Source organism: Scyliorhinus canicula, chromosome 9 (assembly GCF_902713615.1).
Source record: "Scyliorhinus canicula chromosome 9, sScyCan1.1, whole genome shotgun sequence".
NCBI classification, from domain to species: Eukaryota; Metazoa; Chordata; class Chondrichthyes; order Carcharhiniformes; family Scyliorhinidae; genus Scyliorhinus; species Scyliorhinus canicula.
In genome coordinates, this window is record NC_052154.1 from 21,821,764 (window position 1) to 21,849,429 (window position 27,666).

The window sequence follows — 27,666 nt, forward strand, 5'->3', positions numbered from 1 at the left end:
CCCCTCTCCGCCCCCACAAGCTTCAATCCAGCTTTTGGCGCCATGTTCACGACAGCAGCGACCAAGTGTCGTTGCCGCCGACGTGAACCGGTCGCGAACAGGCAGGCCGCTCGGCCCATCTGGGTCGGAGAATCACCGCTCGCCGTGAAAAACGGCGAGCGGCGATTCTTCCAAGCGGGGGGTGGGAGAATTGCGGGGGGCGCCAGGGGGGCATGTCGTTAGTCGCCCGGCCCTCCCGCGATTCTCCCACCCGGCGTGGGGAGCGGAGAATCACGCCCGTTGTTCCACAGTCCTGAATGGCTTACCCCTTATTATAGAACATAGAACAGTACATAGAACAGTACAGCACAGAACAGGCCCTTCGGCCCTCAATGCTGTGCCGAGCCATGACCACCCCACTCAAACCCACGCATCCACCCCATACCCGCAACCCAACAACCCGCCCCTTAACCTTACTTTTATTAGGACACTACGGGCAATTTAGCATGGCCAATCCACCTAACCCGCACATCTTTGGACTGTGGGAGGAAACCAGAGCACCCGGAGGAAACCCACGCACACAGGGGGAGGACGTGCAGACTCCACACAGACAGTGACCCAGCCGGGAATCGAACCTGGGACCCTGGAGCTGTGAAGCATTTATGCTAACCACCATGCTACCCTGCTGCCCAGGGTTATTCTTTGGCTGTGACCTCTAGTTCTGGACGTCCCCAACATCAGTAACATTGGGCGGGATTCTCCCGTACCTGGCGGGGCGGGGGGTCCTGGCGTGACGAAGTGGCGTGAACCACTCTGGCGTCGGGCTTCCCCAACCTGCGGAGTGGTTGGCACTCCACCGGCCGGCGTGGAAGGCCTTATGGCACCGTGGCAGCCGGGGCCGAAGGGACTCGGTCGGTCGGCGTGGGTCCGCACATGCGCGGGGGCGAAGCAGCTGTTGACATCATCCCCGCGCTTGCGAAGGGGGGGGTTCACCTACGCGTCGGCCATCGCGGTGGCTTACATGGCCGGTGCGTAGGAAAAGAGTGCCCCCACGGCACAGACCCGCTCGCGGATCGGTGGGCCTCGATCGCGGGCCAGGCCACTGTGGGACCACCTCCCAAAGCCAGATTGCGCCCCCCCCCACCAGGACCCCGGAGTCCGCCCGCGCCGCCAGGTCCCGCCGGTAAGGGACCTAGTCCAATCTATGCCGGCGGGACTGCATAGAACGAGAGGGACCTCGGCCCATCGCGGGCTGCAGAATCGCCGGGGGGGTGGGCCGCTGCGAGCGGCCACTGACTGGCGCGATTCCTGCCCCCGCCAATTCTCCGGTGCCGGAGAATTCGGCGGCTGGAGGGGGCGGGATTCACGCCGCCCCCTGGCGATTCTCCGACCCAGCGGGGGTAAATGCGAGATAATCCACTTTGGTGGCAAAAACAGGAAGGCAGATTATTATCTGAATGGTGGCAATTGAGGAAAAGTGGAAGTGCAACGAGACCTGGGTGTCATGGTGGAACAGTTCCCGCATCTTCCCTCATCTAACCTCTCCAGTCCCAGCAGGATTTTATATGTTTCTATGAGATCCCCTCTCATTCTTCTAAACTCCAGTGAGTACAAGCCCAGTCAAGCCAGTCTTTCTTCATATGCCAGTCCTGCCATCCCGGGAATAAGTCTGGTGAACCTTCGCGGGACACCTTCAATCGCAAGAATGTCCTTCCTCAAACTAGACCAGAATTGCAAATAATACTCAAGGTGTGGCCTCACCAAGACCCTATATAACTGCAGCAAAACATCCTTACTCCTATATTCAAATCCTCTGGCTATGAAGGCCAGCATGCCATTAGCTTTCCTCACTGCCTGCTGTACCCGCATGCCAACCTTCAGCGACTGTTCCACCATGAAACCCAGGTCTCGTTGCACTTCCACTTTTCCCAAACTGCCACCATTCAGATAATAAACTGCCTTCCTGTTTTTGCCATCAAAGTGGATAACCTCACATTTACCCACATTATATTACATACACCAAGTATTTGCCCACTCAGCCAGCCTGTCCAAGTCACTCTTTGCATCCTCCTCACAGCACACACTGCCACCCGGCTTAGTGTCGTCTGCAAATTTGGAGATATTGCATGCAATTCCTTCGTCCAAGTCATTAATGTATATTGTGAACAGCTGGGGTCCCAGCACTGAACCCTGCGCTACCCACTAGTCACTGCGTGCCACTCTGTAAAGGACCCGTTTATTCCCACATAGAGGTTTCCGCCCACTATATGTATTTTCAATCGATGTAGCCTAGCCCAGCCAGAAGAAATGTAAAATCTCAGCAGAACCTGTCCAAGTAATTGGATAATTGTGCAGAGTACATAGTGTCAAAAATGAACTGTGCAAGGAAAGGATTCGATGGGCCAAGCAGACATTCACAACTGTAGTATGAATGGTCATCTTAAATAGAGGATATTGTTGAACGGATTGCTTGATAAACGGATTACTATTGTCTGTCTTTATATTGACTTTCTCTTACCAAGCTTCATTACTTCATAATGATTACAGTAAGAAAAACAACATATTTATAATTATTATGGATCTCATGTTTTCCATGACATTGTGGCATCTCCAAACTGGTTCACCAGCATTCATCAACATGCATTGAAATAGCAGTCACTGATTAACTCATCCAGCTGACAGAACAAGTCAAAAGATGTCCTGATCTTGTGCATTTTTATCAAAAGATTCCAACCAGCAGCCTGCTTTCTAGTGGGTTGTTTGTTATTGATTTATATTAATGTAGTTACATTCGCGCACAGCAGCAAGCCTTTTTGGCTTTATTCATAAATCAATCAACCTTTGAAGTCAGCAGGGAAAACCACCAAAGCTTATTATTCTGCCAATTCTCAGAAGTTACACACGGAAGGCTTGAGGTATAAAGGAACTTGTATTTGCATGGTGCTCTCAAAACATCACAAAAGGTCTTCACATCCAATCTGACGTAAAGTTTTGTGAGTGAATGTGTTAGCCAATTTGGATACAACACTGTCAGACAGCAGAAAGGTGTTTCGGTGGCGTTAGTCCAGCGAGGCATGTTAGCCAGGATACCTACAGAGCTCTCTGTTCTTCTTCAATAGTACATCTAATTGTGCTGCACTAGACATTTTCTGATAAAGGACATTCAGATACCACCATGAAAGATCTTTGATTAAAGTCCAAAGACTGGGTCGGCACGTGGCACATTGGTTCGTACTGATGCCTACGGCGCTGAGGATCCAGGTTCGAATCCCGGCCCTGAGTCAATGTCAGTGTCAGGTTTGCGCATTTTTTTTCTCCTTACTTGAGAAAGGACGTCTGGCACTGGAGGGTGTGCAGAGGAGATTCACGAGGTTAATCCCAGAGCTGAAGGGGTTGGATTACAAGGAGAGGTTGAGTAGACTGGGACTGTACTCGTTGGAATTTAGAAGGATGAGGGGGGATCTTATCGAAACATTTAAAATTATGCAGGGAATAGATAGGATAGATGCGGGCAGGTTGGTTCCACTGGCGGGTGAAAGTAGAACTAGGGGGCATAGCCTCAAAATAAGGGGAAGTAGATTTAGGACTGAGTTTAGGAGGAACTTCTTCACCCAAAGGGTTGTGAATCTTGGAATTCCTTGCCCAGTGAAGCAGTTGAGTCTCCTTCATTAAATGTTTTTAAGGTAAAGATAGATAGTTTTTTGAAGAAAAAAGGGATTAAGGGTTATGGTGTTCAGGCCGGAAAGTGGAGCTGAGTCCACAAAAAGATCAGCCATGATCTCATTGAATGGCGGAGCAGGCTCGAGGGGCCAGATGGCCTACTCCTGCTCCTAGTTCTTATGTGCAGGTTAGGTGGATCAACCATGCTAAATTGCCACTTAGTGTCCAAGGATGTGTAGATTAACTGGGGTTACGGGCCCGGGGGAGATGGTGGCGGGGAGAGGGCCTGGGTAGGGTGCTCCTTCAGAGGGTTAGTGGAGGATGCGATGGGCCGAATGGCCTCCTTCTGCGCTGTGGGGATTCTATGAAAAGAGAAAAACTTGGATTTATGCTTTGAAATGTTAAAGGCTTTGCAAGTTGTTTCTGCAAAGCTAGGTAGATGCACTTTATTGTATGAAACCTGAACTGCAGATACCAAGATGGTACTGGGATCCATCCCAGTGCTGATTCCAGTCTCACGAGAGGCCCGCGACTTTGGAAATTATTGCTGAGCTCTGCAGCTCCCTCCCTAAACTCCTCTACCTCTCACTCTCTCCTCCTTCTAGATATCCCTTAAAACCAAAGGACGGGATTCGCTGGCCCTTCCCGGCTGCGGGATCACCCCACCCCCACCCTCTACCTCTTGCCATGGGTTCCCCAATGGCGGAGGGTGTGTGTAATCAACTCCAATTGGCTTTATTGGTTGGCCAATTGGAGTATGAGCTCCCTCAATGATAGCTCATTGAGGGGGCCCATATAAGCACCTATGTAGGCTTTGTGAGCCAGTCTTAAGTTGACTGGACTGCTAGCAGCACTGTTTGTAGCTGCTCCTGTAATATCGTTACTGTAAATAAATATTGGTGTGGTGACGGAACTCCTGCCTCCTGTGGATTGGTGACGGGGTAGGAACCGTCTTAGCCCATAGAGGAAGGAATGGGGAAGAACGGCCAATAGCCTATGCTTCGAGGACCTTGGTGATGGCTGAGAGGAAGTACGCCCAAATCGAGAAGGAAGGACTGGCGGTGATATTCGCAGTAATAAAATTTCACCAGTATCTGTACGGGCGGACATTCACCATAGTGACGGACCATAAGCCGTTATTAGGGTTATTAAAAGAAGACAAGTCAATACCCCCGATTGCATCAGCTAGAATCCAACGCTGGGCGTTGCTACTGACGGCGTATAGATACGTTCTGGAGCACAGACCGGGAACGCGAGTAGCAAATGCAGATGCTTTCAGCAGACGTCCCCTCCTGGACACTCCGTCGCAAATACCAAAAGTAGAGGAGACAGTAATGACTCTAAATTTTTTGGACTCCCTACCAGTAGACGCACAACATATTCGGTTGTGGACGCAAAAAGACCCAGTTTTAGCCAAGATGAAGCATTTACTACTAACGGGGAACTGGAAAGACCAGTGGAGCCCCAGATGCACCAATACTGGAGCAGAAGGGAGCAAATGACCGTAGAAGACGGTATCCTATTATGGGGAGCCCGGGTAATAGTCCCAGCTCAGGGCCGTCAGGCAATCTTAACTGAGTTACATCACGACCACCCAGGGGTGTCTAAAATGAAGATGCTAGCTCAAAGCTACGTTTGGTGGCCAGGTTTGGACACAGACATAGCAGCCGTGGTACGTCGGTGCCAGGAGTGCCAACAGGGGCAAAGAGTCCCACCAGTGGCGCCATTGCACCCGTGGGAATGGCCAGGCAGACTGTGGACCTGCCTGCATATTGACCACGCCGGCCCTTTCATGGGCTCAATGTTTTTGGTGATAGTGGACGCCCACTCCAAATGGTTGGATGTCCACCGGGTAAACGCGGCAAGCATAGCATCGACAATTGAAAAGCTCAGGGCTTCGTTTGCAACACATGGATTTCTGGAGGTATTGGTGTCGGACAACGGAACGGCATTCACAAGTGGGAAATTTGGAAAATTCCTGAAGGAAAACGGAGTCCGTCACATCAAAACGGCCCCTTACCATCCAGCGACCAACGGCCTGGCAGAGAGAGCAGTCCAGACACTTAAAGGGGGACTCAAGAAGCAGCCGGCAGCGTCAATAGACACAAAGCTCTCCCGCTGGCTGTTTGATTACAGGACCACACCGCATTCCACAACGGGCATACCGCCAGCTGAACTCTTAATGGGAAGGCGGCTGCGAACGAGGCTGAGTCTCCTTTTCCCAAATTTAACGGGGAAAGTGGAGAAACAACAGGAGGCCCAACGCAGGGGCCATGATAATAGTCGGCAGCAGAGACATTTCCAGGTGGGGGCACCGGTTTGGGTCAAGAATTATGGGAATGGACCAACGTGGGTCAAAGGCACGGTAGAGTCCCAAACAGGGCCCACATCCTATGAGGTTTCAATAGGAGGTAAGGTGCTGAAGAAACACCTAGACCAAATAAGGGCAGCGGAACCACACCTGGAGGCAGGCGAAGCACGACTGCCTCAAGCTGGGATAGCCCAGACAGAAAGGATACCCACACCCCAGCCCCGAGCAATTTCTCCAGACCCCGTCATCCAGTCGTCAGAGTCGGAGATGGACACGTTCGACGAGGCCGCCTCAACACCTCTCCCAGAGGAGGAGGAAGAACAACTTCCAAGGAAGTCGTCAAGGAAAAGACGGGCACCTATAAGGTACACCCCGCCCACTTCGGAGAACGACCCAGCGGACGACACAGAGGTGACAGACCCAGACATGAGGAGCAGGAAGAAGCTCAGTGGAATGCCAGCTGGCAGGAATTCCTCAGACCTTGGGGGGGGGGGGGGGGGGGGGGGGGGGGGGGGGGGAGGGGTGTAATGAACTCCAATTGGCTTTATTGGTTGGCCAATTGGAGTATGAGCTCCCTCAATGATAGCTCATTGAGGGGGCCCATATAAGCACCTGTGTAGGCTTTGTGAGCCAGTCTTAAGTTGACTGGACTGCTAGCAGCACTGTTTGTAGCTGCTCCTGTAATATCGTTATTGTAAATAAATATTGGTGTGGTGACGGAACGCCTGCCTCCGTGGATTACTACAGTGTGAACAATGGGAAACCACGTTGACAGGGACTGGAAGGTCCTGCCACCAGCCAATGGCAGGCTGCCTCCGACATTGCATCACGTCGCAGGTAGGGGGGGGGGAGGGATTTCCACCCTAACCCTTTCACCAAGTCTTTGGACATTTGTTCTAATAGCTCATTATGTGGCTCACGGTGCTGCTACAAAGCATCTTGGGACATATGACTGTGTTAATGTTTCTACATAAATACAAGTTGTTGGTTTTGTTGTTTTGATCATTATCCACTGACCCTCGCTGGAACAATATGCATGTGGGGTCATGAGTTGTGGAGGACCAAGCTTGGCTTTGATGTCCATAACCTGGTCAGTGAGCTTGCAAATACTCACACAATAATGACTAAATTTAAGCAAGAAAAAACGACCAAATGGCAAAAAAGTTCCAAATACTCAAAGTCAATGTTGCTCCTAAAGCAGCCATGTCTCAACTGTTCATTAATCAAAATATTAATGATGATTCATTTTGCACTGTTTCACTTTAAATGTGCCACATGAACCCCCTTTGATTACTTATTTGTTTCCCTTAAAAAGGAGGCATTTAAACAAAGTCTATGAAAATGGCAATAAAGATTTCAAAAAAAAAATCTATTTGACTACAACACATAAATCTAAAATAACGACAAGAACCAAAGTCTTCCCCTTTCACAAAGATGTGAAGTAAACATAAATCTTAACATGCTCCCAGAGATTTTTGCTGCAACAAAATAATTAAGTTAACTTTGACTTTGTACTGATTTCTATCCTAATCTTCAGCAAAGAAACAGCTCAGTTTATTGATTTTCTTCAATAACCTGTTAAAAGCCTCCAGAGATACTTGAGGCAGAATGTCAAACATGTGGAGAGAGAACGGAGCTAACGTTTCGAGCCTGTCTGCGGGTTGATTGCTCAACCTGACCTGTCCATGGAGGTCGCCATCTTGTCACAAGTCATCCAGACTCGGACCGTTAGCCCAGTTCTCTCTCCACAGGTTCTGCGAGGCCTGCTGAGATTGTCCGGCATTTTCTGTTTTTGATTCAGATTTCAGCATCTGCAGTGATTTGCTTTTACCAGTATTCCAGCCTCGCTTCTGACACAGCAGCTATTCAAGCTCCGCAGACAAAGATTGGAATTTAATCAGTGGTTTGGCATTCCTGATGATAGAACTGCCAGTGGGTGCCACTTCGGCTTCCTTGTTGGGAGGTGCCTCATCCGAAAATTGAAAGGGTCAGTGGCGGGAAGATGAAGCATGTTCAAAAGCGTGGCAGGGGTGGGTTTCCATTGGAGGATCCCTCTGGCAGGTGACAGTTCACCAAGTCAGGGCAGGATATTAAAGAGCTGCCTGGATAAGCAGAGAGGCTCTGCATTAAGGTGGTTCAGACCCACCTCCATTGGGTTTACAGTTGTCACTTTGTTTTTACAATCCTTCACAACCCTCAGCCCCCCTCAAACATATCCCCCCAGAGCGTCTTTCTTTTTTGTTCTCCTTCACAGGTGCTCGTAATCCAAATTCCAACCACTGAGGCCTGAAGACTCCACCTCTGGGTACGGTAACACCAGTGACCCAGAGGGTGCACTGTCACTGCCTCTCCCGCAGCCTCCATCAGTTCAGCTACACCCACCTTGGCGGGCACAGCACAGACACGTCCCAGCAACAGAGGAAGGCTGTGCAGCCGAGTTCCCATTCACAAGTGGGATCGTCGGGGATCAGGTCCTCACTGAGCCCCACGCTGCTGACAGATCTCGTCTCAAGGCCAAAGAAGCCTGCTAGAAATGCGGCCGTGGTCACGGGAACATATTCTGGAGATGCCGGGGGTTATGCACAGCATTGCGTGGAGTGTAGAGGATTGCCTACATGCCATGAGTTCTGCCACGTCAGACATGTGAGTGCACAGTTTCAGAAGATGGCGACCACCATGGAGAGTCAGGTTGAGCAATCGGCCCGCATGCACGCTGCGCTGCATTCCATTGCTCCAGTGAGTAATTCTATCGAGCAATGGCTGGGTTAGAGGGGAACATGGCACCTTGACCTCACTCCAGGTGCCCTTTACACCCTCAGGGAACAGAGAGGTGCCAGGTCCACCCAAAATGGAGGAGGAGTACGTGTCAGTTGCTTCAGGGGTGTCTTCTCAGGGCACCACAGGGAAGAAGCTGCTCATTTTTCCCAGTGCCATTGACGCCATGCCTTCCGAGGTGTGGCCGGGGAGATTGTTCGGCCCCGTGTGGGACATCCCCACAAGCCTGAATCCCTCAGGGCCAGATCTCCAGAAAACACCAGACAACGGGCATCACACAGCAGTCTGCCCCACCTCAGCTGCTGATGTTGGGTTTGCACCAGGATGTAATGGTAGGAAAATAATTAGGAGTTTATGACATCACAAAGGTTAGCACAGGTGTTTAATCAAATTCAATTGTCACATGGAAATATTGCACAATACAGTCTTTCCACTTTATTCATATGTGCATTATTATGCTTTTAAGGGACTTGTTCAGTCAAAGACCGAACGATACCGGCATGCCTCAAGACTGGCACTCATTGATGGCAGCAGTTAGAATATTCTCCTACACAAGAAGTAAATATGGTGTTGTGTGTTTGTGATCAGTCTATATTTAATGTTCAGTGTATCATGGTCTCCTTCTGTGCCGCAACTGAGACTTAAGTTCACACGGTCATCTTAGTAAGGTAGGCCACTCAGCCCATCTTAATTCGTTCATCCAGAACGATTGCCATTGGCCCCACACACCTTATAGCAGTCTCTGCTTTAGGTGAAGTTAAGAATCGGCATCTATACATTGCTACAGTTTGAAGCGGACACCATATATAATGGACAATTGACTGAAGAAGACTGCTCCTAATTCTGGAAAGCAGAGAATAATCTGGACAGAAACAAGTACTTTTAGGAGATATACTTTACACACGGTCCAAGATAAATCAGACAACATGTCCCCAAACTAAATTATGACATTGACATTTCACCCATGAAGTGAAATAGCTCTGATATTAATATTAACATGATGGTGTAAGATACTCAAATTTATTTTGAAGCTCACTAATAAATAAATGGAATGGCTTCTTTACCACTAAAATTATTTAGGTGGGCGTTATTAATTTTTTAATTGCTTTCAGATTAATTAACGTCTCTGCCTTAATTCCACCTTTGTAAATACAACTAGTATTGTAGTGCATCGAGTAAACAATGCATTTTGTGGTGGAATAGCTACACAGCCGAGTTCAAACGTCTGCATTGTCCACAACTCAAAACAAAACACATCGACATTTTTTTTTTCAGTTGCGCAGAAAATTTATATTTACTTCAATCGTTATTTTTTCTCTACAATAACGTTTCAAAATTATTTCTAGGTCACTACTTTATTTCAATTCAATTTTGGTTTAGTTAGAACTGAGGCAGACTGACTGAACAAAATGCAACATTGTTTATTCTCACCTGTTTTTTGCATTTGCACAGCAACTACATCAGTGCCGGGATTCTCCGCTTCCCAGCTGGGCGGGCCGTTACCGGCGCCGAGGAGTGGCTCCTCCGCACCTTCAGGGGTAGTCCGGCAGCTGGCGTCGTGCCACCGGTGCTGAAGGGTCTCCTTTGGCCGGCGCGAGTTGGCGCATGCGCGGGAGCGCCAGCGTGTATGGTGTCATCCCAGCGCATGCACAGGGGTTTCTCCCTGCGGCGGGACATGGCGGACCGTTACAGCAGCCGGCGCAGAGGGGAAAGAGTGCCCCCACGGCACAAGGCTCGCCCGCGGATCGGGGGCCCTGATTGCGGGCCAGGCCACCGTGGTTCCCCCACCTCCCCCGGGGCCAGATCCCCCCGTTGCCCCCCCGAGGACTCCGCAGGCCGCCCGCAGAGCCAGGTCCCGCCAGTAAGGAACTGGTGTAATATACGGCGACAGGACCCGGCGGAAACTGGCGGACACTCGGCCCATGCTGGGGCGGAGAATCGGCGAGGGGCGGCGCAAAGGGATTCCCGCCCCTGCCGAAAAAACCGGAGCTGGAGAATCCGGCAGCTGGCATCAGGGCGGGAGTCCCCCCCCCCCCCCCAACGATGATTTCTCCGGTCCGGCGGGGGATTCGGAGAATCCCGCCCCCAATCTGGAATTCTCCGTTTATGGGACTATGTTCTCCCGCCGGAGATGAATCGCGATGATTTGTGCTCACACTGGGAGCGCATAACCAGAAGTGATTCACAAACCCTTGCCATGCAAATTTATGTATTTTTAAAAATAAAGTTAGAGTACCCAATTATTTTTTTCCAATTAAGGGGCAATTTAGAGTGGCCAATCCACCTAGCCTGCACATCTTTGGGTTGTGGGGGTGAAACCCACGCAGACACGGGGAGAATGTGCAAACTCCACATGGACAGTGACCCAGGGCCGGAATCGAACCTGGGTCCTCAGCGCCGTAGGCAGCAATGCTAACCACTGTGCCACTGTGCTGCCATGCAAATTTATGTATGGCGGGGATTGCAAGGGATTCTTAGAGAGTCCGCTATCGGGCCACCCGCTCCCTTCCGCTTTTTTTTCTGCAGAAAGCACTTCCTGTCTTTGAGGTGGTCAGGAGCTGTCATTCGTAGCTAGATGTTGGAAACACTGCAGTTAGTTTCACAGCTGGCTACTTGAATGTCTCTCAAGGATTGAAGGGAGATGAATTTAAACAATGCAGACCGCTAGGGTGTGTGTGGAATGCTCTCAATGACAGCCTAGTTAAAGCCATTTCACATAGATATGAATGAAATGCCTGCAAATCATAGAGCTGAGAGCGTTTAAACCCAGCTGAATGTTTTTTCTCCACAGAAATTGATAGGTGCTGATTCGCTCCTGCATGAGCCAGCAGGTGTATGCATGGGTGAATTTTAAAGCAGTGGAGTTTTTGTCACTGCCTCTGTTTGGTACCTTCTAGCTTCCAAGCAGGAGCCACTGTTATGGGTGCTTTCTAGGCAGGTGTCTCTCTCATGGTTTGGTGGGGGGGGGGGTGGGGGGTGGGAGAATCTCTGGTGCGGGTCTTACTCACTCAGAGGCGGGATGTCTCTCATGTGGTTTTTCTGGTGGGAGGGGTTGTGAGCAGGATTTGCATTGTTATGGGGGGGTGGGGTGTGGAGGGTGGCCCTCCAATGGACTTTGGGGGCAATTCCCTTAAACTGTTACCTCCTTGGTCCACTGTGGGGTCCACCATGTCACGGCCACATCTGTAAATACCTGCACCATTTCTCACCCATGTCAATCCCAGGCAGGAGGACCGGAGAATCACGCAGGCTCGGAGAATATTGTGCCTGGCCGTTAATAGGATGAAAATGGGTTCTCCGGGCACTTTTAGTGATGGGGGTGGTTGCTCCTTGGGGTTGAGGGATGAGGGTGCCGGGCATAGCGATGTCCCGTGGGTGGGGGACCCTCAACCTCATTTTGAAGTCTGGGCACCCTTTAAAAATGGCGCCCGATCTCCGAGGAGCCGGTTTTCCCCACTGCAGAAAACAATTGTGGATTTTCCAGTAAAGAAACTCCGCAAGCTCCAAACAAATGACTAAGTGTAGGAGAATACTGCTTTGGATCGCATGCAAGCACCCGCCGGGAATCACCCTGTCAAACCCATCCAAAATGACACGTGGGGCGGGATTCTCTGGTCGCGCTGGCACGGAGACGGGAAATTCCCCCCCACTAGGACAATGGACCTTTACATGGTCCGCGTCCTGCCCATGGCGATCTTGTGACGGGCAGCGTGGTAGAATCCAGCCAGTAGCCCTTTTTTGGGAGAATCAGCCCATTACATCAAATTGCAAAATTAGAGTTGAAGGGCAATTCTTTCATGTTTCTCTTCTGGGATTTGGACTAACCGGCATTTACCATCAACCCTGTTCTTAACACTCAGAAACAATATCTCATCCAGCTTTGCGCCATCCAAATCACTTACGTATATTATGAACCTCTGGGGCCCAAGTACTGATCTTTACAGTGCTCCACTAGTCACAGTCTGCAAACTTGAGAATGACAAATGTATCGCTCCTCTGCTTTCTGCCTGTGAACCCAATCCTGAATCCATGAGAGTACTGTTCTCACCCCTGTGGAGGCCCACAGTAGAAGGACAATCAGATTGCCTCAACAAACCTCCCCAGACTATGAACTTCTCTGGTAACGGAGGGCAGGATTCCCCCTTAACAAGGTGAAACCTCATCAGTATATACACCATTATATGTGAGAACCACCACCCACCAGGTACGCAGTACATACTCGTGCGACTTGGCCAATGTTGTCTACCTATATGCTGCAGAAAGGATGCCCCGAAGTCTGGTACATTGGCGAGACCATGCAGACGCTGCGACAACAAATGAACGGGCATCGCGTGACAATCACCAGGCAGGAATGTTCCCTTCCAGTTGGGGAACACTTTGGCAGTCAAGGGCATTCAGCCTCCGGGTAAGCGTTCTCCACTGCGACCTTCAAGACACGCGACTACGCAGAATTGCTGAGCAGAAACTTATAGCCAAGTTCCGCATGCATGAGTGCGGCCTCAACCGGGATCTTGGATTCATGTCGCATTACATTCACCCCCCACCATCTGGCCTGGGCTCGCGAAATCCTACCAACTGTCCTGGCTTGAGACAATTCACACCTCTTTAACCTGGAGTTAACCCTATCTCTGGATCTGTAAAGATTTGATTACCCGCAAATGCTCGCATTCCAAGCATTGTCCGGCATCTCTGACTTTGTCTACATAAATGTTTCTGGAACATACCTCTCCATTCACCTGAGGAAGGAGCAGTGCTCCGAAAGCTCGTGTTTGAGACAAACCTGTTGGACTTCAACCTGGTGTTGTAAGACTTCTTACTGTACAGAAAACATGTTAAAGCAAATAGAGAGGGTACAGAGGAGATTTATAAGGATGTTGCCAGGACTGGAAAATTGAAGCTATGAGGAAAGATTAGATAGGCTGGAGATGTCCTCCTTGGAACAGGGGAAGCTGAAGGGAGATTTGATTGAGATGTGCAAAATTGTCTGGGGCTGGATAGAGTGGATGGGAGGGACCTATTTAGTTTAGCAGAGAGATCAGTGACTAAGTGGCATAGAGTTTAAACTTGAATTAATTCAAATTTTTCTTCCTGTAACCTAACTCGTGACAACTTTCATTCACCTATCACCTCTATGCTCATTAACTTACATTGGCTTCTGGTTGCAACACGTGAAATTTAAATTTCTCATGTATGCTCTCTCATCCCTCCATGGCCTTACCCCTCCCTAACCCTGTAATCTCCTCCAGCCTTACAACTCTCCAAGATCTTTCCACTTCTCCAATTCTGGCCTCTGGCGAATCCACACTTTCTATCCGCCCACCCTTGCGGTCGTGCCTCGAGTTGTCTCACATCCAAGTTCTGGAATTTTCTACCAAAATGTCGCAGCTTCTATACCTGACTGCTGCTCTTTAGAGACACTCCCTAAATCTACCCGTTTGACTGAGCTTTTGTTTGATTGTTCCTCTCAATGCCTTGGGGTGTTTTATTACGTTAACGGTGCTATATAAATACAAGTTGTTGTTGTTCCATATTTCAACTAACACTGGCGGAGATACTGTTGTTTCACTTATCCAGTTATTATTACAGCTTGCAAAAAACCATCATTCAAACGAGTTTTACAATTTATTCTTGAATGCCCTGAAAGATTGTTACCATTTATAAATTATCATTTTTAAGTCTCATGTGCTATAATAATAATAACCTTTATTGTCACAAGTAGGTTTACATGAACACTGCAATGAAGTTACTGTGAAAATCCCCCAGTGGCCACATTTCGGTACCTGTTCGAGTACACAGAGTGGGAATTTAGAATGTCCAATTCACCTAACTGCATGTCTTTCGGGACTTGTGGGAGGAAACCGGAGGAAACCCACGCAGACACGGGGAGAACGTGCAGACTCCCCACAGAACAGTGGACCCAAGCCGGGAATGAAACTGGGACCCTGGCGCTGTGAAGCGACAGTGCTAACACTGAGTACTTGCTGTCATGCCGCTCTGTATGTAAAAGCTTTCATATCCTTCTGATGTAGCAAGGTGTTCCTACTGGCTTATCATAAATACGATGTGGAGAGGCCGGCGTTGGACTGGGGTGGGCACAGTAAGAAGTCTTACAACACCAGTTTAAAGTAGAACAGGTTTGTTTCGAATCACTAGCTTTCGGAGCACAGCTACTTCCTCAGGTGCCGTAAATAAAAGTAGCTTTCTGACTACAATAGGCTGCATTCCTCAACAGCAAAAATGAAGTCCAACAAATGGTGTGCCTGTTTGGTCTGTTACGCCTGCCTCAAGCCTCAGAAGTACTAATTTTCTAGGTACAAGGCCACAGGTCTGGGATTTTGATATTATCACGTATCTTAGATTCTTGTTTCAATTCCAGTTGTGCGCAGATCGTGCGATTCTGAAAAGGGACAGATACCAACTCCACTCGTGAACAGACTTCACAACAGAAGCAGACGAATACGAATGGACATTTTACTTTCTTTCATCAGCTCCAATATGATTAAGCTTCTCTTATTTGGAATCTCAAATGACAATTATTTATTGCCACGTTGACATGATCAACACATGAAGGTACAAACCTGTAAAAAATGTCTGCTGGTGCTCATTCTGGCAGATTGCTGGACAGCACAGCAGAGGTGGAGCAAGGCCAGCATGGTGATTATCAAGACAATGCTCTGCCATAGGAGGGTAAGTTCAAAATGTTTCCCAAACCTGTGGAAATAATGAGTGATCTTGTTAGAAATTTTCATGCATTGTAAGTTTTCTTTGTTTCAAACTGTCAACTTAACAATGACATAAACATGGATGACAAACAAACTCCCTAATGGTCAACCAGTGAGTGGCTAAGACTTCAAATCGGTGGTTCCAGCCTTAATTCCGGTTTTGCTGATATGACCTCACCACAACCAAGTTAGTACGATGACATGTCAACTGACCACAGGACTCCTGGGTTGTAAAATGGGAAAATTAACCCTGCTATTCAATAATACGATTGAAAGTGCATCAGCTAAATACTCAGTCAGGACACTCTATGAGCAGACTTCTCAACAACCTGCTGCAGGTGGCGGCGGGTGACCTGCTATTGGCCGGCGGTCGCATGTTTTTGGTTCCACCATTATCAACGAGGTTTCTCGTTGAAATTGTCTCCTCGTCACCGAGAAATTCGTAACAGGAGTATGCCGTCAGCGGGACCTTCCAGTCCCATTGGCACAAACAGCCGGAAGGTTCCGGCCCATATGGCCGAATAGTTAGTGTCAATTGCTAGAGAAGCTTGCACATTATTCTTAATATAATCAAGGAGAGTCAGCATAGCTTCCTTAAGGGGAAATCATGCCTGACAAATTTATTCAAATTCTCTGAAATGGTAACGAGCAAGATAGATAAAGTGGAACCTGTAGATACAATATACATAGATTTCCAAAAAAACATTTGATAAGGTGCTGGGCAAAAGGCTACTGAATAAGATAAGTATTGGGGCAGCACGGTGGCACAGTGGTTAGCACTGCTGCTTCACAGCTCCAGGGACCCGGGTTCGATTTCAGCCTCGGGTGACTGTCTGTGTGGAGTTTGCACTTTCTCCCCGTGTCTGCGTGGGTTTCCTCCGGATGCTCCGGTTTCCTCCCACAGTCCAAAAATGTGCAGGTTAAGTGGATTGGCTGTGACAAATTGCCCCTTAGTGTCCAAAAGGTTAGGTGGGGTTACTGGGATAGGGTGGGGGGGGGGGGGGGGGGGGGGGGGGAGGGGGTGGAATTAGTAGGATGCTCTTTCTAAGGGCCGTGCAGACGTGATGGGCCGAACGGTTTATTTCTGCATTATAAATGCTATGATTCTGATAAGAGCCCATGGTGTTGTGGGGGTAGTATGGATAGAGGATTGGCTAACTAATGGCAAAAACTTGGAAGATGGGATTTAATGCAGAAAAATATGATGTTATGCATACGAAGAATAAAGGAGTTGAGTATTATCTAAATGGAGAAAGACTACAGAAAACTGCAGCACAGAGGGATTTGGGAACCTTCGTGCATATATCACAAAAAGCTGGCAACAAGTTCAGCAGGTAATAGGGAAGGCAAATGGAATATTTCAAAGCAAATAGGGTATAAAAATAGGGAAACCTTGCTGAAACTTTACATGGCACTTGTTAGACCACACTTGGAAGAGTTTTGGTCCCCTTATCTAAGGAAAGATATACTGGCATTGGAGGCAGTGCAGAGAATTTCTATCAATTAACTGTGCCTAAATTTTCAAAAAGCCACAGCAATAAGAGTCGTAAGTTTCACCTTTCTGTGACAGGTTAAACAATAGCGGATAGATCATGGTTGACATTCCAGGACAGTACTGAGGGAGCACTGTACTGTTAACATCTCTCTTTGGGGTGAGATGTTAAACTGAGAACCCGTCTGGCTGCTCGAATAAAGGATCTTGCAGCACTATTTCGAAGGTGAGCAAGAGAGTAATCTCATGTGTCCTGGTCAACATTTATCCCCCGATCACCGTCACAAAATAAACAGGGGGCTGAATTCTTCGATTTTGCGGCTATGTCCAGAGGAAGCATCTAGTCATACGACCAAAGAGTTGGCACCGTGCCCGCACTGATGTTCTGCCCGGTTGGGGGCCAGCAGCTGCGCCACGTAAAGTGCCCCCGCTTTACCTGCAGATACGGACGTAGAATAGCTGGGTCTGTAGCTGCGCATGCGCATAGCGGTGGCCTGTGGCGGCTGCACCGTACAAAATGACGCCAGCCGTGCGCGGACCCGGACTGCTAGATAGTGCCCCCATGTAATACCCTCGCCACCCCCCACGTGTCCCCCCAATCCCCGCTGAAGCCCCCTCAGCCAGCAGAACGGCTCCCCCCCCCCCGACTGTGGCGCCACTGGACACAGTCCGCAGCCGCCAGGCAAGGTCCCCAAAATTGAGAGGACACGCGACCGACACAGTTGGGAAGTCTGCCCATCGGGGGCAGAGCATCGGGGGAGAGCCTCAGATGACGTCCTGAGACCATCCCAACGGCATGCGGAGTATTCGCCACGTACGCTGTTTGTGAGGGGTGGAGCATTGAAAAATGACAGCCCACCGATTTCGGCGTAAAAGTAGATTCTCCGGCCAAATGCCAAACACGATTTCTATGTCAGCAATCGTAGAATCCCGCCCAGGTTACCTCGTCATTGTCACATCGGTGTTAAGTGGAGTTTGCTGAATGCCTATTGGCTGCCACGTTTTCCACATTGTGTCATTGGTTGTAAAATGCTTTGAGGTGCCGGTGGCCATGGAAAGCGCTTTGCTCTTCTACACTACTGCTATCCTACAACCTACATCTGAGATGTATAATGCACTAACTATTTTAATTTTGAAGGAAAAAGTAGTGACTCAGGAAGGGAAGAGTCGTATTAAAGAACATCCATTCTTGTTTTACGAACAGATAAAAATGAGCGGGGGAGGCCCTTCTGCATCTCGAGACTGTTCCGCAACTTAATAAGATCATGGCTGATCTGACCATAACCTCAAATCTGCATCTCGCCTCCCCCCCGATAACCACGGGTGGCACGGTGGCACAGTGGTTAGCACTCCTGCGTCACAGCTCCAGGGACCCAAGTTCAATTCAGGCCTTGGGTGACTATGTGGAGTTTACACCTTCTCCCGATAATTGCGTAGGTTTCTCGGGATGCTCCAGTTTCCTCCCACAGTTGAAAGGTATGCAGGTGAGGTGTATTGGCCATGATAAATTGCCCTTTCATGCCCAAAATTGATTTCATTTCGATTTGATTTTTGATTTGATTTGATTTATTGTCACGTGTGCCGAAGTACAGTGAAAAGTATTTTTCTGGGGCCAAGGGAACGTACGCAGTACGTACATAGTAGCTAAAGAGAATCAGCAACAGAGAATATTGACAAATGGTACATTGACAAACAGTGATTGGTTACAGTGCGGAACAAGGGGCCAAACAAAGCAAATATATGAGCAAGAGCAACATAGGGCTTCGTGAATAGTGTTCTTACAGGGAACAGATGAGTCCGAGGGGGAGTCATTGAGGAGTCTTGTAGCTGTGGGTTGTGCAGGTTGAGTGGGGTTGTGGGGATATGGCAGGGGTGTGAGCCTAGGTAAGGTTCTCTTTCAGAGGGTCGATGCAGACTCAATGGCTTGAATGGCCTCCTTCTGCACTGTAGGGATTCTGCCACCACCTTGCTTACCAGGAATCTATCCACCTCTGCTTTAAAAATATCCAAAGACTCTGCTTCCACCACCTTTCCAGGGAAAATTCCAAAGGCTCACAGCCCTCTGAGTGAAAGAATCACACCTCATCTCACTTTTAAATGGGAGACCCCTTGGTTGGGATTCTCCAAGACTCGGGGCCGATATCTCGCTCGGCGCGGGGGCGGACAATGGGGCGTCAGACTCGTGATCCAGATGTAGCGATAGGGCCCGTAAGGCCAGAAAGTTAGGCACCTAGTAAGTTGGCACGGTTGCAGGGCACAGCTTCGATATAGGGGCTGGGGCACATGTGTAGAACTTTTGTTTTGAAACAAACTGAAACACCAGTGAGAGCTGCCTCTGTGCTCTGTCCAATGTGTGCGGGGGTGGGGCGGGAACTGAGCGCCACTGTGTTGAGGGGTGATGGAACGTTGAGCCCCGGTGGGTGTGCAGTGCGCACACCCCCCCCTCCCCGGACGTCCACGCCACCCCACCCCCAGCGAAACGACAGAGACATGGGATGGAGTGTCCAGCCCGCATACAGGGTCCACCCAGGTGGAGGAAGTAGCTGTGGCCATGAGTCAGACATTGGCTGATGATGTGGAGCTCAGAGCTCATCGCAGAGCAAGCTGTCATCCTCTTCCATGGCATGGACCAGACCAGCTATCACTAGGAACCGTGTGAGTCCAGACCGGTGTGCCGCAGGTGGATGTGTCATGGAGGGGTGCTGTGCATGTGGGTGATGTGATGGTGTGGGAGCTAAGGTTGGTCAGTAGTGGGGGAGGCGAGTCTCATGGGTGTTGTGGGTGGTGAGGGCGGTGGACGGTGAGGTGGTGCTGTACTGTGGTGTCTGTGCCCCTGCTCAGCAACCCCCCCTAGTCGGTGAAACGTATGGTTATAAACTCATCCCGTGCTCGCTGGCCCTGCCAGTGGCATTGGGCAGCTTCCCATCCATGTCCAGCCCCCATGTCCCGTACATCTCGACCACACCCCTGGACGCACAATAGGCAGCGTTGTAATGGGTCTCCGCGTCAGTCTGTGCCCTCCGTATAGGCGTCATCGGCCACGACCGCAACGGGTAACCCCTGTCGCCCAGCAACCAGCCCGGCAGCCGGGGGGGGGGTATCCCTCGAACATGCCAGGGTTGAATGATTGCGCCAGGATAAATGAGTCATGCACACTGCCCGGGTACCGGGCACAGACGTGCAGTATCTTCATCTGGTGGTCACAGACCACCTGCACGTTCATGGAGTGATACCCCTTCCTATTCATGAGCATCGGCCTGTTTTACAATGGTGGCCGCATGGCGACGTGCACCCCATCGATCACCCCCTATACCATGGGTACCATGGTTCTCGCTGACTCAGGGTGAACGTCCGCTCTCTCTCTCTTTGTGCTTTATTCCCGCTGTCTCGTAGAATGAGCTCCTGCTCTCTCTGTGCATTTATCCCTGCTGTTCTCGCTGACATCCTATTTTCTATGCTTCTATTGCCACTGTTTCTGCAGAGTCCCGGAGTGATCTCCCGCTCTCTCTCTCGTTGCGATGTATCATCCAGTGTTCTCACCAACTCTGGGGGTGAACTCCTGCTGTCTTTCTATGCGCTTTAATGTTAAGCTCCAAGAGGTCCCAGAACAGTCTGGTTGCCATGTTGCAAAATGGTTGTTTTACCATCTGTACCTGTACTCCTGAGTCTTTTCACTCATTAAACCCATCTGTTTTCTAATGTGCCATGTCTCCCTGTTTGAAAATAGTTTCCATGAATTCTTGTTGACACTTCTGCTTTAAGGGTTGCATTTCTGCACGCATGCTGTCCATTCAGATTCTCAGAAAAGCTGACTTCCGGTGGTGACCATGGAGTGAGAGGTCGCTTATTTGGTAGCTCCCGCTCGTGGTGGACCTTTGACCCTGGCTTATTGGGGATTCGATTGGTAAAATTGGAGACTGGTGAGGTAGAGGAGAAGAATTCCCCCACCAGTTTATGGAGTCATGGACCAGAAGTGGTCTACAAAGGAGAGATTGTTGGGCAAAGAAGGGAGTGAAGTCTGCAGCACAGGAAAACATGGCAGAGGCACAGGGACTGGGATTGTCGGTCCAGTGGTCAATGGAGCAGCTGGTGGAATTTCTTCAGGAGAGCTTCGCCAAGCGAAGACAAGAATACCTGGAACCGATGGGTGGAGCAAAGATTGGAAGCCCAAGGACAGGCGATCCAGAAGGTGGAAGAGGCGGTGGCTGAGCATTAGGACCAGTTAACTGCAATGGCGGCGAAGATGGGGATGATGAAGGACCACTAGAACAGGCTGCAAGAAAAAGTGGAGGATCTGGAGAACAGGTTGCGCCACCCGGAGGGCATTGAGGGATCGGACGCAGGGGCATACGTGGCATGTATGTTAGAGAGGCTGCTGGGGGAAGGTGCGTTCACTCGGCCCTTGGAAGGGGACAGGGCGCACAGAGCCCCTTTGCAAGGAAGCCTCGGATGAATGAGCCACCGAGGGCGATGGTGGTACGAATGCACCGGTTCCTGGATAAGGAACAGATCTTGAGGTGGGCCAGGCAGACGAGGGGCTGTACATGGGAAAATAACGAGCTGCACATTTACCAGGACATGGCTGCAGAACTGGCCAAAAGAAAGGCGAGCTTCAACAAAGTTAAAACAGCCCTCTTCAAGAAGGGAGTAAAAGTTCGGCATGTTGAACCCAGCTCGTTTGTGGGTCACTTATGAGGGGCAAGAACTTTATTTCTGATCGCCGGGTGAAGCGATGAACTTTGTTAAGGACAGGGGACTGGCAGGTGATGGAGGACATTGAACTTGGGAGCGAATAATTCAGTGCCAGTGCTGCTAAAATGTCTTTTCTTTTTTGGGCTGTGTATGTAGTGTTTTTGTTCCAGTTTTAGGGCTGTTGCTCAGTTTTGTATGCGGGTTAACTTTGTTCTTGTGGGGGGGATGGTGGGTGGAATTTTCTTCTTTGTGTTTGTTGGGGATTGTTATGTTTTGCATAAGTATGTTTGAGCGGGGGTGGGGGGGGGGAGAGAGAACAATGAGGGGTAGGATGCTTGGCACCATGGGCGGCGTTACCAGGCTGTCATAATATACACCAGTATATCATGGTGCAGCCACACACTGATGGACACACACAGGGACCAATCAACATGTACAAACATCGCAGCCAATCACCAGTCAGAATACACACACTATAAAGGCAGAGGGCACCACGGTTCCCACTCATTCTGGGTGCTGCCTCTCAGTGTAACAAGAACTCACCCAGCCCAGCACAGACTTCCAACATGTGCTGAGAGAATCAACTGGTTCGCACAAGGCTTAGGTCTCTAGTTTAAGTTAGCATAATTTAGACCCACAGTCATCGTGTGTTAGTTAGTTAGAAGTAGTTAATAAAATTGAGTTGAACCTTCATCAGTGTTGGAAGTGTCTGTTCATCTCTCAAGTCTACACTAGCCAACACAACATGATAGCAGGAGTTGAGGGATGCTCGCACTTCTGAGACATACCTTTCAGTGATCTGCCTTTCACCAGTCTTGCGCCATCCTACAGAATGGACTCAGTTCGCCCGCCGCCGCCTCTCCACATTGCAGGGAATCTGGGCTCGAACTGGAAACTTTTCAAACAGCGCTTCCAGCAGTACCTCGAAGCCAGGGACCTGGAAGCTGACTCAGACGCACGGAAGATTGCTGTCTTCCTCTTCACAGCCGGTGACCACACTCTGCACATTTACAACTCGCTCACCTTCGATGAGGGGGAGGACAAATCGAAGTTCAAGGCCATAATTCTGATGTTCGACAGCCACTGTGCGGTCGAGGTCAACGAGAGCTTCGAGAGATTCATGTTCCAGCAGCAAATTCAGGGTAAGGACGAGCCTTTCCAGTTCTTTATCACCCACCTCCGCGTCCTTGCGCAGTCCTGCAACTACGGGTCCACCTCTGACTCCATGCTCTGTGACCAGATTGTTTTTGGTGTTCAATTTGATCCCCAGCGCCAGCAGCTACTAAAAGTAAAGCAGCTCACTCCCTCCACAGCCATTGAGACCTGTGTGCTTCATGAACATGCCTCCACGCGCTACTCCTGCATCCAGGCTGCTGAAACGGCGCGGCTAGCCCCTTACGAGGCAGAACGGGTCCAAATGATTAAATCTTTTCAGGCTCTGGATCTGAACGATCGCACGCTTTTCGCGGAGTCTCGTTCTTACACGCAGCGAGCGTGCTAACGTCACGGACCGCTTCGCGCAGGTGCGCGCTACACTGGATCGCCCCACGCATGCGCGCTGGCGCGACGAACGTCCCGACGCTCCGGCGTGCAGAAACTGTGGCTCCGCCCACTTAAAGCGGCAATGTCCCGCGAAGTCCCGACACTGCCTGCAGTGTGGCAAACGAGGCCACTACACTGCAATGTGCAGATCTTCCCTGCCTGCTGTTTCTCGAAGGTCCACCCAGCCCCACAGAGACGTCAGGGCCATCCAGCCTGCCATCAATGAACCGACTCCAGACCTTGATTCCGACTGTGCCTGCAATGACCCACATGTCCCGCTCCAAATCGGCATCGTCACTACGAACAGGATGTCCCCCAAGTGTAGCACTGAACCCGTCCACAGCGACAGCCAGGATGATGAGCGGTGTGCCACCCTAACGGTCAACTGGCCTCCTGTCAGGTTCCGCCTGGACACTGGCGCTTCTGCCAATCTCATTGCGTCGTCTGATTTTCCCAAGCTCTGCTGTCCTGCCATCTGCGTGTAAATTGATGGACTACAATGGCAATGCCATCGCCGCCAGCAGCTCCTGCCGCCTTGAGGTGACACATCGTGCTCACACAGTTATTCTCCTGTTCGAGATTGTTGCTGCCTCAAAAGCCTCCTTGCTTGGTGCGCAGGCATGCAAGCTGCTCCACTTAGTGCAGAGAGTACACTCTCTCTCTTCAAGCGATGTGTCTGCATCCTCTGACACAGACTTCAGGGCGCAACTCGACTCCATCATCCAGCAATACCATGATGTTTTCGAAGGCATGGGCACGCTCCCCTACACGTACAAAATCTTACTCAAGCCCAACGCCACGCCTGTCGTTCACGCACCTCGCAGAGTTCCCGCGCCCCTCAAGGACCTCCTGAAGCAACAGCTCCAGGACCTCCAGGACCAAGGAGTCATTTCTAGGGTCACGGAACCCACAGACTGGGTAAGATCCATGGTCTGCGTCAAGAAGCTGTCCGGTGAGCTGCGGATCTGTATTGAGCCTAAAGATCTGAATCAGGATATCATGCGGGAGCACTACCCGATTCCGAAACGTGAGAAGCTCATGTCCGTGATGGCCCACGCCAAGCTATTCCCAAAACTGGATGCCTCGAAGGGTTTCTGGCAGATCCAACTAGATGAGTCAAGCAGGAAGCTGTGTACGTTCAACACACCCGTTGGCAGGTTCTGCTACAACCGGATGCCATTCGGCATCATCTCTGCGTCCAAAGTTTTCCACCGGATCATGGAGCAGATGATGGAGGGGATCGACGGCATCCGGGTATATGTCGACGACATTATTATCTGGTCAACCATCCCACAGGAACACATTGCCCGCCTTCAGCGTGTTTTCAGGCGCATCCACAAACACGGCCTCTGCCTCAATAGGGCTAAATGCTCCTTCGGACAGTCGAGTATCAAGTTTCTGGGGGATCACATCTCCCACCAGGGGGTGCGTCCATGAAGACGCCCGAGGACAAGAAAGTGGTCCTCCGGTTCCTGGGTATGGTGCATTTCCTTGGGAAGTTCATCCCGAATCTCGCCTCACACACCACGGCCCTCAGAGACCTGATTCGCAAAACCACAGATTTCCAATGGCTGCTCATGAGCGTGAATGGCAGGAGCTGAAGGCCAAGCTTTCCACGGCCCCAGTGTTGGCTGTTTTTGACCCGACCAAAGAGACCAAAATCTCTCCTGATGCCAGTCAGTCGGGGATTGGTGCCGTGCTCCTGCAACGAGATGAGGCCTCGTCATGGGCCCCCATTGCGTATGCGTCGCGGGCAATGACTCCCACAGAGCAGCGCTATGTACAAATTGAGAAAGAGTGTCTCGGCCTTCTCACTGGAGTTGTGATGTTCCACGACTACGTCTATGGACTTCCGCAGTTCACAGTTGAAACCGACCACTGCCCCCTTATAAATATTATCAAGAAGGACTTGAATGACATGACGCCTCGCCTCCAGCGTATCCTACTCAAGCTGCGCAGGTAAGACTTTCAACTGATCTATACCCCTGGCAAGGACCTTGCTGTTGCCGATGCCCTCTCAAGGTCGATCACAACTCCGTGTAATCATGACAGCTTCATTTGCCAAATAGCTGCTCATGTTCAATTTGCAGCCTCCCATTTGCCAATTACGGATGCACGACTGATGCAAATTCGCCACGAGAGAGCGGCTAATCCACTTCTGCAGCGGGTGATGCGCCTGATGTTGGACGGGTGGCTCAAGGGCCAATGCCCGCAATTTTACAACGTCCGCGATGACCTGGCGGTTGTCGACGGGGTGCTCCTGAAATTGGATTGCATCGTCGTCCCACAAAGCATGCACCAGCTGGTGTTGGAGCAGCTCCATGAAGGGCACTTAGGGATTGAGAAGTGCCGCCGCAGGGCCAGAGAGGCCTTCTACTGGCCGGGCATCAATGATGACATCGCCAATGTGGTGCTCAACTGCTCTACCTGCCAGCACGTCATGAGCTCGTCACATCGCCTTGGACCAAAGTGGGCCAAAGTCCAAAGATGTGCGGGTTAGGTGGATTGGCCATGCTAAATTGCCCGTAGTGTCCTAAAAAGTAAGGTTAAGGGGGGGTTGTTGGGTTACGGGTATAGGGTGGATACGTGGGTTTGGGTAGGGTGATCATGGCTCGGCACAACATCGAAGGCCGAAGGGCCTGTTCTGTGCTGTACTGTTCTATGTTCTATGGGCATCGACCTGTTCCATGCATTGGGCAGGGACTACGTCATCATCATCGACTACTTCTCCAGTTACCCGGAGGTCATCAGGCTGCACGACCTCACATCCTCGGCTGTGATCAAGGCGGTTAAGGAGACATTTGTCCGACATAGCATTCCGCTGACGGACATGTCAGACAATGGCCCCTGTTTCGCGAGCCAGTAATGGGCCGGCTTCGCCCGACACTACAACTTCGAGCACGTTACGTCCAGTCCCCTATACCCCCAATCCAATGGGAAGGCGGAAAAGGGGGTCCACATCATTAAGCGGCTCCTCAGCAAGGCGGCCGACGCCGGCTCAGATTTCCATCTTGCTCTGCTAGCCTATCACTCCATCCCGCTCTCCACCGGCCTGTCGCCTGCTCAGCTGCTAATGAACCGCACCTTCAGAACGACGGTGCCATCAATTCTCACTCCCAACCTCGATTATGTCCCCGTGCTCCACCGCATGCACATGTCTCAACTGCAGCAGAAAACATCCTACGACTCACGGGCTGCTGACCTTCCCAACATCCATCCATTCGACAAGGTTCGCATCCACCTCCTGGATGGTGGCTGGTCTGCGCCTGCTGTCGCTCTAAGGCAGGTGGCTCCTTCCTGGTCCGCTTACCAGATGGATCCATTCGGCGCCGCAACAGGCGTGCTCTTCGCCTGGTTCCAGGGTTGTCACGGGATCCTCCGACCAGCTCTTCTACTGATCCCGCCGTGGACTGTGTGGCGCTTCCGCTCACTCTGCCTGCCCCTGACAGTGCTGCAGCCCTCCCGGCTGCTGAGGCGCCAGCCATTGCCCCACTCTTGAGGCGGTCAACCAGAGTTCGTCGCCCACCTCAGAGACTGAACTTATGAACTCTGTACACATGTGGACTCTCTGAAATTTTTTTTTGCCTATATCCTTTATTGTTGCATTCGTTATCCAGTGATTTGTAAATAGATTTGTTGGTAGTTCCAGTTCATGGCAGTCATCTGCACCAGGCACCTTCCTCTGTAAATAGTCTTGTTCCCTGTATATAGCTTTGTACATTAGCCAACACTTCACAGGCTAGCTGGGCAGGCTAGCTCACAGAGGCACAGTGGGGTCGAGCAGGTGACTAGTTTGGTATGGGGGGTTGGGATTATTGTTTGTTAGTGGGGGGGGGGGGGGGGGGGGGGTTGGGATTATTGTTTGTTAGTGGGGGGGGGGGGAGGAGTGGTTGGGAGGGGGGGAATTGTTCTGCTGACAGGGGAGGAACTGGCGTTGGGAGATGGCCCGGTTAGTTGAACAAATGAAGGAGGACTTTCGGAGGTGGGACATGCTCCCGTTGTCACTAGCGGGGAGGGTACAGACGATAAAATGAGAGTCCTCCTAAGATTTTTGTTTGTGTTCCAGTGCCTCCCTATTTTTATACCAAAGACCTTTTTTAAGCGGGTGAATATGGTGATTTTTGGGTTTGTGTGGGCGGATAAAACCCCGCGAGTAAATAAAGTACTGCTGGAGCGGAGCCGAGGTGGGGGAGGGCTGGCACTGCCAAACTATAGGAACTACTACTGGGAGGTAAATATAGCCATGATTAGGAAGTGGGTAGTGGGGGAGGGGTCGGTGTGGGAGCGGGTGGAGGCGGTATCATGTAAGGGCACAAGTTTGGGGGCATTGGTAACAGCTCCTCTGCTGTTCTCTCCGGCCCGGTACACTACCCGCCCAGTGGTAGTGGCGGCCCTGAGAGTCTGGGGGTAGTGGCGGAAGCATATGGGAGTGGAGGGAGCATCGGTATGGACTTCAATTTGTGGTAACCACCGGTTTGTTCCGGGGAGGATGG

At 50.6% G+C, this 27,666-nt stretch overlaps 1 protein-coding gene across 1 annotated transcript in view; it reads right to left on the reverse strand.

Annotated features, from left to right (window-relative positions):
* si:dkey-246g23.2 (solute carrier family 66 member 2) overlaps positions 1–27,666 on the reverse strand; it is an 81,317-nt gene that overhangs the window by 41,793 nt on the left and 11,858 nt on the right. Inside the window, exons 2-3 of the mRNA XM_038806321.1 lie at positions 15,304–15,436; position 14,667 (exon numbers count right to left, since the gene is read on the reverse strand). Of these exons, the coding sequence (XP_038662249.1) occupies position 14,667; positions 15,304–15,436 (134 nt within the window). The remainder of the gene's footprint in view (positions 1–14,666; positions 14,668–15,303; positions 15,437–27,666) is intronic.